Below are 11,749 nucleotides of genomic sequence, written 5' to 3' on the forward strand. Positions count from 1 at the left end.
TTACATGGGAGGGCCTCCCTGGTGGCACAGCGGTTGAGCGCTGGGTTGCAAAGCTGCCCGCAGCCTCTGAAGAGCCGATTCGATCCCGGCTGCTCCCTGGCCACCAGAGGAGGGTCCCACATGGGGCGCAGACCACTCCCCTCAGCAGTGTACTTCGGTCCTTCTGCCTGCTCTGCTCTCCGCTATGGCTCTGGTGAATTCTCTCACCCTCCCGCACTTCTGACTGTACCCAGTGCTTGTATAAATAAATGAACGAATCTTTAAAAAAAAAAAATTATACATGGGATCCATAATAATTTGTGAGACTGCAGAGAAAGAAAAAAAATTGAGAAACGCTGACCCAATTTTGGGCCTGGATTCAGGGAGGCAACAGTGTGACAAAGGTCTTCGTGCATGTCTGGGCGGGGGGTGGAGGGGTGGAGGGGTGGTTTTCAAGGTCTCAGTCCCCAAGGCGCTGTCTGGGGCTGGAAGGTGACTGTTGGGGCTTCCTCATCTCCCCAGTTTCATTTCTCACAGCCTGGGCTTGTCCTCCTTCCTGGATACTGGTGACTCACCCCAGGTCTCACTCCCCATTGCCTGGAGGTCTCCAGAGCAGCCAATCAGCAGCCCCGCGGCTCCTGTTCCAAAGCCCTCCCCACCCGCCGGGACTCCGTCTCCCCAGCCCGGGTGGAGGCGCGTCCTGGGGAATGGGGGGCGCAGCCCTCCTGCTCCTGCTCGCGGTGGCCGCGGCCCCGAGGGAGACCCGGGCGGGTGAGTGCGGGTCGGGAGGGGAAAGGGCGCTACCAGAGGCGGGAGCGAGGGCGTGGGCGGGACGTGGGAAAGGCGCGACCTCGCCGCCGCCCTAGTTGTCCCCCCACGTCGGCCCAGCCCTGTCCTAGCCCCTTTCCGTCCCCCCGAGACCCCAGCCTCCTTTTGCCCCCCGAGTCTCGGCTATTTTCGTCCCGCAGCCGCTTTTCGGTCTCACTCGTCTTTCACCCACTTTCTGTCTTGTGGGCGCCCCCCTGGGACTCGAGCCCCCGAAGGGGAGAAGAATAGCCCTGGTCTCCCCTCCCGCCCCCAGGCCCCCACTCCATGAGGGTTTTCCACACTGCGATGTCCCGGTCCGGCCTCGGGGAGCCCCGCTTCATTATCGTGGGCTACATGGACGACACGCAGTTCGCGCGGTTCGACAGCGACTCCCCAGGTCAGAGCGCAGAGCCCCGGGCGCCCTGGGCGGAGCAGGCGGAGCAGGTGGAGCAGGAGGACTGGGACGAGGAGACGCGGATCCTAAGGGAGCGCAGCTGGACTCCCTGCGCGGCCTCTACAACCAGAGCGAGAGCGGTGAGCTGGCGCGGGTGCGGGCCGGGTCAGCACCCCCATCCCCACGGACGGGGGGTTGCTCAGGGTCTCCCCCTCCAGGCTTCTCTGCAGCCTGCCCGGGAACAGCCCGCGGGACTTTCACCCCATTTCATTCTGGACAGGCTCTCACACCCTCCAGAGGATGTGTGGCAGCGACGCGGGGCCCGACGGGCTCCTCCTCCGCGCGTACAGTCAGTTCGCCTACGACGGCGCCGATTACCTGGCCCTAAACGGGGACCTGCGCTCCTGGGCCGCGGTGGACATGGCAGCTCAGATCACCCGGCGCCAGTGGGAGACCTAGGGTGAGGCAGAGAAATTCAGGAACTATGAGAAGGGCAAGTGCTTGAGGTGGCTGTGCACATTCCTGGAGTACGGGAAGGAGACTCCACAGCGCACGGGTAAGAGGGGCCTGGAGGCCTCCCAGTCCTCCCCTGCCTGGAATAACTGCGGGAAATGAGTCCTCTCTCTAGTCCTGAGAGGGGGGACTCCCCTGGGTTTCATGTTCTGCCCTAGAGAGACTCCCAGAGACTCCTGCTTCTCCTGAAGGACAGTGAAGGGATCCAGTCTCTCCTGAGAAAGACAGACAGTCCCTGACATCACACGTCACCGGGTCCTTTTGACCAGGGGCCTGTTTGAGAACCACGAGTTTCTCTCTCAGTCTTGTTTCTGGTCTGAGAACATTTTCAGTTATGTGATTCCTGCTTTTCTGTTCATTCACCTTCCACCCAGGTCAGGAATAAAAAGTCTGTGTTCCACTCCCTCTGCTTCATCCTACCCTGGGTTTTCATCCTCATTCTAGGACTTTCTAAGGAATAGGAGAATCTCACAGATCCCCCCAGATTAGCCTCTTTTTTACATTTTATGCTTCTTCCTGCCACACCAGTTGTCTTGTCTATTGTGAGGATGGTCTCATGAGGATTCTTCAGTGTCCATGGAGGAAACACAAAGTGAGTTTTCTGATTTACCACCTCAGATCCCCCAAAGACATGCATGACCCACCACCCCACCTCTGAGCATGAGGTCACCCTGAGGTGCTGGGCTCTGGACTTCTACCCAGCGGACATCACCCTGACCTGGCAGCGAGATGGGGAGGACCTGACCCAGGAGATGGAGCTGGTGGACACCAGGCCTGGGGGAGATGGAACCTTCCAGAAGTGGGCGGCTCTGGTGGTGCCTTTTGGAGAGGAGCAGAGATACACGTGCCATGTGCAGCATGAGGGGCTGCTGGAGCCCCAAGTCCTGAGATGGGGTGAGGAGGAGGATGTGGGCACTGAGGCTGTTCTCAGGGCCATCAGGAGCCCTTCTGGAGCCCTTCAGAGGGTCCGGATAAGGTCTGGGGCTCAGGGTATGATCTTCCCTTCCCTTCCAGTGCCCCCTCCTCAGTCCTTCATCCCTACTTCGGGCTTCATTGCTGGCCTGGTTCTCCTTGGAGCTGTGTTCACTGGAGCTGCGGTGGCTGCAGCTGTGATGTGGAGGAAGAAGAACTCAGGTAGGGAAGGGAGTGGGGTGATCTTGTCCACTGAGGGCTTTCACGTCCCAGGGAGAACTTGTCCTGCCTGGTTAATGGGAAGTACCATCCACACACACGGGTGTTGCCCAGAGGGCATTTGGTCCAGTCCCCCCTCATTTCCTTTCCTCATTTTTCCCAGTCCTGACCTGGGTCTTTACTCACAGTTCTGGAAACTTCCCTGTTCTGCAGGATTAGAAGATTCCTTTAGGTCTTCTGACCTGACTGCTCCCTGGTCTCACATGATGTTTCTTCCCACAGGAGGACAAGGAGGAAGCTACACTCAGGTTGCAGGTAAATGTTTGATCCCTGAGCCCCTGGGGACAGGGGCTCCATGGGGGAGTCACCCTCATCACTCCCTCCTGCGGTCTCATCTCTGACCAGGTTCTGTTTTGTTCTCAACCAGGCAGCGACAATGCCTAGGGCTCTGATATGTCTCTCAGCCCCTAAGGATCTCTTACAATGAACCTGATGAGGCTCCTGTTGTGCACACCTTGGACAGCAGGGTGATGGTGTCACTGTTGTTCATGTTTTTACTTTTCTATGACTACAGTTGCTGTTTGTATGGAAGTTTTGTACATTTTTATAGCGGAAGTGCTATTTATTTATTACACTATTTTGTCCTTTTTAAAATTGGGTTATTTCTTTCTGATCATTGAGTTTTAGGCATTATTTGTAGATACAGTCCTTTATCAGATTTGTGATTTGCAAATGTTTCCTCCCACACTGTGACCTGAACTCCTTTACTGATGGGAAAGCAAACACTATTGCCCAGACAGGAGCATGGATATATATATATATATATATATATATATATATATATATATATGTGTGTGTGTGTGTGTGTGTGTGTGTGTGTATTTTTTTTAGAAGAGAGAAGATAAATTGCTAACTGGTTTTGAGCAGATAATGGCCGATTGGGGTGTTGGGATGGAGGGGAATGACTTATGCATATCCTTGAGTGTTATTTAAATGTCCTTGTATGAGCATGAAATATGCTTTCTAAAGTAAATTACACTTCATTCCTCAACTTATAAAACTCTTCACACATCATGACCAAATCATGTGTTAAGACCAGACTGACATGTGGGTTACAAGTGATGAACCCGCACGTCGTAGTTGCAGAGTCATGGTTTTCCTTTGGGTTCACTCTGGTGTTGTCCATTCTCGGGGTGTTGGACAAACATTTAATGACCTGTGTCCATCATGAGAATATCATGCAGAGTATTTTCACTGCCCCTAATGTCTCCTGTGCTCCAAGGAAACAAAAGCTAAAAGAAACTAATGGAATCATATCAGACTAAAAAGCTTCTAATTAGTGAAGGAAACTATCGTTAAAATGAAAAGACAATATCAAATCGGAGAAACTATTTGCACATCATCAATCCAACAAGGAGTTAATATCCAAAATCTACAAAGAACTCCAAAACAAGAAAACAACTCAAACTAGGGGCAGAGGAGCTAAATAGGTATTTTTCTAAAGAAGACACACATGTGGCCAATAGGTGTGTGGATAAATGTTTGTCATCATGTGCTGTCAGGAAAATGCCAATTAAAACCACAATGAGTTACCACCTCACACTGTGAGAATGGCCCATTGAAGGATGTGGAGGAAAAGGAACTCTGGCACATGGTGGGTGGGAATGGAGACTGGTCCTGTTAGTGGGCAGAATGAGGGGTTCCCTGGATCCTCAAAACTGCACACTCTACATGGGATCTGCCATCAGCTGCATAAAGACAAAACATACTCTGAAGTGTAAGACCTTCAATAGAAAAGAACTTTAATACAACTAGTATAAAATAGAGAATCAGTGTGCAATAGAGAGAGAGAAGAGAAAGAATACAATTAGAATAGTTTCCAAGTGAAGCACCCAAAGCTACCTGTCCCCTCATGGGTAAATGCCCAGCCAAACAGGCTTGGCCCAAAGCAGGCCCACTGAAGCCCGAAGACCTGCCACAAGGCTAAGGCTACTGGTACCAAGGCTACTGGTAGAGACCCATGGGAAAGGACAGGAGGGGCCATGCAAGTCTGAAAGGAAAAGAGCAAAATCAAAATCCACATCAAGATAACAGCTGCCATTGTCAGCCTCCCCATGGGCCTCTCACCCATGTCTTTGTCTATTTCACGTGTCTCTTTCCATGTCCTCAACTCCCTGGCACAAGTCCAAGCCTGGGGAGCAAGCCTGGCTTCTTCTTCACATGTCTCCCTGCTCCATGCTCCTCCTCCAGTCTTCTTTCCTTATCTTACTCCACATCTTCCTCCTCTTCTTTAGCTTCTCATCCCTGCTCAGCTCCACCTTTCCTTGAGTGGGGTGGTAACCTGGAACCTTTCTTTTCTATGGATAGCAGATTGGTCCTGCCCCTATGGAAAAAAGAATATGAAGGTTCCTCAAAATGGACCTGTCACATGGTCAAGCATCCCATTCCTTGGCATTTATCCAAAGAAGGTAAAAACACTAATTCTGAGGGACCTCCCCGTGCCCGCGGCCTCTGCAGCACTGGTTCGTTCCCCAGCTACCGGCAAGGCTCCCACATGGCGCGACAGACCTCTCCTGTCTCGCCTGCTGCTCCCCTCAGCAGTGTATTTCGTCAGTCTGCCTGTTCTGCTCCCCGCTCTGGCTCTGGTGAATTCTCTCACCCTCCGTGCTTCTTACTGTACCTAGTGCTTGTATAAATAAATAAATAAATCTTTAAAAAAAAAAAAAACACACTAATACTGAGGAATATGCGCCTCCTATGGTCACTGCAGCACTGTCTACCATAACCAAGCTATGGAGACAACGTAAGTGCTGAATGACAGATGAGGGGATAAAGAACACAAACTATATACCCAATGGAATACTACTTGGCTGTGAAAAAAGATGAAATATTGGATTTGCAACAACATGGATAGATATGGATGGGATTATGCTAAGTGAAATAAGTTTGAAGTGAAAAAGTTAAATACTGCATGATTTCATTCATATTTGGAATATAAAGAAACAAAACACGGACAAACTAAACCAAAACATACTCTCTATATATGACTGCAGAATTGAAGCTATGGGCTGGGGTAAGAGTAGGAAACAAAGTAGGAAGAGGGCCCAGTGGACTATGGTGAAGAACTATGGGTGCCCTTAGGGTGGGTGTGATGTGGTAACAAACATCTGAAGCGGTGTGACCCTTGTCTCTGAACACTTTCGGTGTGTAAACCAATGCTAATCTCAATTGAGTAATACAGCTAGGGGAAAAAGAAAAAAAAAAAGTAAATTATCTCTCTTCCATCAGTCACTGACCTCAGGACTTTGCCTTCGCCTCCTCACTATCATACAGGGTGAGGGGCTGGTTTCCCACAAGGTCAGAGGCAGGAGGTTTAGGGACTCCTGGGGCTGCTAAGACACCGCTGAGTAGAGACACTGCAGAGAGGGCGGCTCTGAGGGGAACCAGAGACAGAGGGTCAGAGTAACCCCCAGTGCTGAGTGAGGATCTGGTTCCCAAGGAGAGGGGAGTGCGTGCATGTGCCCCCTTCCAGTGTGTGTGTGTGTATGCGTGTGTGTAACAGGAGAGACAGGATATACAACATAAGATGATGGGAAGTGAATTAACATCCAGCCCCAGAATAAATTAATTCAAATCGCACACAGAGTAAAGAGTGTCAGAACAACACCTCAGTAAATACAGTTCCATGGAGAAACAGCTTCTGAGCAGGACTGAAAAAGCATTGGCCCTGAAGAAGAGGAGGAGGTTTAGAAATACCAGATGGTTGGCCTGATGTGTAAAGAGCTGGGCGGGCAGGACCCCTCCCCGGACCCTGGCCCCTGCTAGGATGTGGTGGCATCTTCACCCCTGACAGCTCCCTCCCCCAAACCCCAAGGTTCCTCTCCTTTGGAGTCACCAGTATATGTACATATATGTATACGTGTAATCCCAGCTGCTTCTTAATTTCCCACCTGTCTGGGGCATGTAGGTGGTTCCCATAGCTTGGCTACTGTAAATAGTGCTGCAGTGGTGACGGGAGTGCAGGTCCCGTCACAGGAGAGTATTTATCCTCTGTGAGTAGATGCTCACTGTAGAATTGCTGGGTCCAAAGGCAGAACCACATTCACCCTTATAAGAAACCTCAGTACTGTTTCCAGAAGGGCTGGCTCAGTCTTTATCCAAAAATAACGCAGGACTGTCCCCTTTTTTGCACATCCTTGCCAGTACTTGTTGTTTTGGTCCTCTGGATATGGGCCATTCTCGCAGGTGTGAAGGTTTAAGCAAGAGCATCATAAAGGCACAAAATGTGGGCAAAAAGAAATCCTGTAACACTCAGGCCAACACAAGGCTGTCTCTCACTGTGAAAGAAAATAATCATGAAGAAACTCAGGTGAATTACTTGTGTGTTAACATTATCAATGGTCCACTGCATTCTCAAAATGTCCTCCTGAAAGCATCCCTGTCACCTAGTCCCAGCCTCTCTGCCTCAACCCCCACCCCCACTGCAGTCCTCCAGGGTCTCACTTACAGGGACTGAGATACACTTCAGAGCACTGGGACTGTGGCTGCCTGGGGGAGAACACAACAAAACTTGGTCAGAGATGAGACCACGGGAGGAACTGATGAGAGTGACTCCCCCATGGGCTCCATCTACACTGTCCCCAGGGGCTCAGGGATCAAACCCCTGATCCACACTTACCTGCAGCCTGAGTGTAGCTTCCTCCTTGTCCTCCTGTGGGAAGAAGCATCATGTGAGACCAGGGAGGAGTCAGGTCAGAAGCCTAAAAGAATCTTCTAATCCTGCACCGCAGGGAAGTTTCCAGAACTGTGAGTAAAGTCCCAGATCAGGACTTGGAAAAATGAAGAAAGGAGATGAAGGGGGACTGGACCAAATGCCCTCTGGGCAACACACATGTGTGGATGGTACTTCCTATTAACCAGGCAGGGCAAGTTCTCCCTGGGACCTGAAAGTCCTTAGTGGACAAGATCCCCCACTCCCTTCCCTACCTGAGCACTTCTTCTTTCCCTTCACACATGAAGCCACCTTGTGTGCAATGAGCACACCTCCAAAGAAAACCGAGCCGGAAATGAGGACCACGGCAAGGATGGAGAACTGAGGAGGTGGCACTGGAAGGGAAGGGAAGGTCAGACCCTGAACCTGAGGCCTCAGTCTGACCTTCTGAAGGTCTCCAGAAGGGCTTCTGATGCCCCTGAGTCAGCCACGTGCCCACATCTCCCTCCTTACCCCATCTCAGAACTCAGGGTGCTATCAGCCCCTCATGCTGCACATGGCACGTGTATCTCTGCTCCTCTCCAGAAGGCACCTCCACAGCCGCCCACTTCTGAAAGGTTCCATCTCCCCCAGGCCTGGTCTCTACCAGCTCTGTCTCCTGGGTCAGGTCCTCCCCACCTCGCTGCCAGGTCAGGGTGATGTCCGTAGGGTAGAAGCCCAGGGCTCAGCACCTCAGGGTGACCTCATGCTCAGAGATGGGGTGATGGGTCACATACGGCGATTGGGGGCCTGAGTGGGAAGAACCGGAAATTTCATGCTTTGTGTTTCCTGCATGGACACTGAAGCAGCCTCATGTGACCATCCTCCAGTGGACAGAACAATATGCTTGGAGGGAGGAAGCACAAACCCCAGAAACCAGCCTGGTCTGGGAGTCCGGGATAGCAGGTGAGAGCCCAGGGAGGGATGCAGGTCTCTAAGCATTTTGTTACTGACTTGGGTGGAGGGTGATGACACAGACAGGCAGGAGTGAGAGCTCCAAAAATGCTCTCTGACCAAAAAACAGGATCTCGAGAGAGAAACTCATTGTTCCTAAGATGGCTGCCGGCCAAAAGTGAAGGGAGATTTCAGGGGTGGTGTCCCTTCTTTCTTAGGAGAAACTGGATTCCTTAACTGTCCTTCAGAAAAAGTAGGAGCCTCTGGGCCAGTCTTCATCCCAGAGCTTGAAAACGTGGCCGACAGCTCCCTCTCTGGCCAGCAGGGGGCGCTTTCTCACCATGATTCCACTTCCCTGCGGGGTGTGCGCCTCAGGGAGACCAAAGCCCCGCAGCCCCTCTTCAGCCCCGCCCTTCAGTAACCCCGTGGTCTCCCGCCCGCACCCGATCTCCCGCCCTGAATAATCCTAAACTTAAATAAAACCTAAAGGGTGCTTTTTCCCTCCATGGTTTCTCTCCGCTCCCGCGAGTAACTTGGCTCCGGGGGCGCCGCCCGCCGCCCGCCGCCCGCCGCCCGGGACCGCGCCGCCTGCCGCTGCCGCGAGCAGACCCCTCCCGACGGCCCTCGCCGCGCGGGCCGGGAGCCTCTTCCCGCTCCGCCTCTGCCGCGGAAAGTGAAGTTTGAAGAGCGGGGAAGAGGGAATCGTGGAAATGAAGAGGAGGATCCACCTAGAGCCGAGGAACCGGACCCCGGCCGCGGTTCGAGAACTTGTCCTGGACAACTGCAAAGCAAATGACGGGAAAATTGAGGGCCTGGCAGATGAATCTGTGAACTTAGAGTTCCTCAGTTTGATAAGTGTAGGCTGGATTTCAGTCTCAAATCTCCCCAAACTACCTAAATTGAAAAAGCTTGAGCTCAGTGACAATAGAATCTTCGGCGTTCTGGACATGTTAGCAGAAAAACTTCCAAATCTCAAACATCTTAACTTAAGTGGGAATAAACTGAAAGACACCAGCACCTTGGAACCTTTGAAAAGGTTGGAATGTCTGAAAAGCCTGGATCTGTGTAACTGTGAGTCACTGACCTGAATGACCACCGAGAGGGTGTTTCCAAGCTTCTGCCTCGGCTGACCTGTCTGGACGGCTGTGACCAAGAGGACGGAGAAGCCTCCGGCTCAGATGCTGAGGTGGATGGTGTGGAGGAAGAGGAGGAGGATGGAGAAGGAGAAGATGCAGAGGAGGAGGAAGATGCGGATGGTGAGGAGGAAGAGTGTGATGATGAAGAGGATGAGGATGAGGATGAAGATGTAGAAGGGGACGAAGACGAGGACGAAGACGAAGTCAGTGGGGTGGAAGGAGACTTTGGACAGGATGGAGAAGCTGATGAAGATGAAGATGAGGAGGATGAGGATGAGGATGAAGGGGAGGAAGAGAGCGGAAAAGGAGAAAAAAGGAAGCGGGAAACATGACGAAGGAGAAGATGATTAAAACCCAAATAAACTTGAAAAAAAAAAAAAAGAGCGAACTGTTCAGTATTGGTTGGACTGCGCATAAGGATTTGGTAGATGTTTAAAAAAAAAAACAGGTAGCTGTGACACAAACCCCAGGACACCCACCCACCCAAAGAGCCAAAGAACAGTTCCTGTGACATTCCGCCCTCCACTGAGTCCCTCTTGGAAATCCACCACCAAGCTTGGGGACTTCACCCCAACAAAATTGTAAGCGTTGTTAGGTTTTCCTGTAAGACTTGCTGCAGCGGGGACAGCTGTGATTGGTGAATCACCATCTGTGACTGCCAGTTATGCCGAAGTTGTAACAGCATTTTTACTTTCTGTACAACGAAGAAGCTTTGTAAATAAAATCTTAACATTTTGGGCCTGTTTTTTCATGCTTTCCTTTTTTAATGAAATTTTTTTATATTAGGACATTTTATGTGTCAACTGACAAAAAAAAAGTATTTTTAAGAATTCAAGTGAAATAAACACATTACTCTTTGGTTAAAAAAAAAAAAAACAAAAAAAAACCTAAAGGGTGAAAGTCCCGCGGGCTCTTCCCTGGTCAAGGGGCCTGGCAGGGGCCACGGCCTCGGGGGTCACGGGCCCCGAGACTAGGGGCGGGGGGTGGGGCGGGAGCGGTGACCCGCCCCGCCAGCGCTGCTCCCTGGCCGGGCTCTGGCTGCGGCTGCCGGCGGCCGCGCGGGGCCTCCAGGAGCGCTTGGAGCCTCCGCGCCGAGTGTCTGCGGAGCCTCGTCTCCTCGCCCGACCGCCCGCCCAGGGGCCCGGCTCCGCGCTCTGGCCAGGGGAGTCGCTGTCGAACCCCGAACTGCGTGTCGTCCACGTAGCCCCCCGCGAGGTACCGGGGCTCCCCGAGGCCGGGTGGGACATCACCATTTCTAAAAGCCTCAGAGAGGGGGAGCCTGGGGCCAGGGAGGGGTGAAGCCGGTGGACCCTCCCCCCTGGGCAGGTCCTGAGTCCCGGGGAGATGGGGCAGGGGAGAAAGTGTCCAGGAGGGAGGGAGCTCCAGAGACTGAACATGGGCATGGGGTCCAGAAGGGGCAAGACTCAGGGGGACAAAAGGAGGAGGCAGGGTGGGGGGACAGAAAGGGACCAGGACTGAGGGGGCCACGGGGGTGACAGCGGGGCCTAAGGCAGCAGCTTCCTCTGCAGAAACCTTTTCCCTCCACCCTGCTCTCACCAGCCCAGGTGTCTGTCTGGGTCAGAGCCCTGGAGAGAAGCAGCAGGAGGAGGTTGGGGGCCCCATGACCAGCACTGCTGGGGTCTGGGGAGCTTCTGACTCCAGGCTGGTGGGTGGAGACTTACCTGGGCAGGCAGTGATGCTGACTGGTTCTCTGGGAGCCTCCAGGCACTGGGACTGAGAACTGAGGAGGAGTCACAAGTGTCCAGGGCCCAGCACAGGTGGTGGAGACAGAAGTGAGGCTAAGGGGGCAGTGGGGTATCCCCAACAGTAACCTTCCTGCCCTAGACACAGCCCTGGGGCCTCGAACTATGAGAACCAGACTAGGGGACCTGGGGCTTTGCTCTGGCCCCTCCTCTCCTCACCCAAAGCTTGTCACCCTGTCTCCATGACCCAAGCGCTGGGCCTGCGATTCTCAGTCATTTTCCTTCCAGGATCCATGTCCAGTCTTACAAATTAGGGAGGACGCCAAGTATAATCTTGTTTAGGAGGTATCGCTCCCCGTATTTATCACACTGGGAATAAAGCTGAGTTTGATCATGCAGCTGTTTATTTAGAATAATAGTAATAATCCAAGCATGTTAATAG

The 11,749-nt window shown here is 52.5% G+C and overlaps 1 protein-coding gene across 1 annotated transcript; it reads left to right on the plus strand.

Annotated features, from left to right (window-relative positions):
- Nucleotides 1-9,178: 9,178 nt before the first annotated feature.
- On the plus strand, nucleotides 9,179-10,182 carry LOC311187922 (acidic leucine-rich nuclear phosphoprotein 32 family member B-like; the record flags this gene model as incomplete). The annotated part of the gene is given in 2 exon segments (XM_084259692.1): nucleotides 9,179-9,542; nucleotides 9,545-10,182. Coding segments are annotated over 2 exon segments (756 nt in total). The 3' UTR covers nucleotides 9,937-10,182.
- Nucleotides 10,183-11,749: the final 1,567 nt, after the last annotated feature.

This window comes from Talpa europaea, assembly GCF_964194135.1.
Source record: "Talpa europaea genome assembly, contig: HAP1_SCAFFOLD_51, whole genome shotgun sequence".
In the NCBI taxonomy this organism is placed as follows: Eukaryota; Metazoa; Chordata; class Mammalia; order Eulipotyphla; family Talpidae; genus Talpa; species Talpa europaea.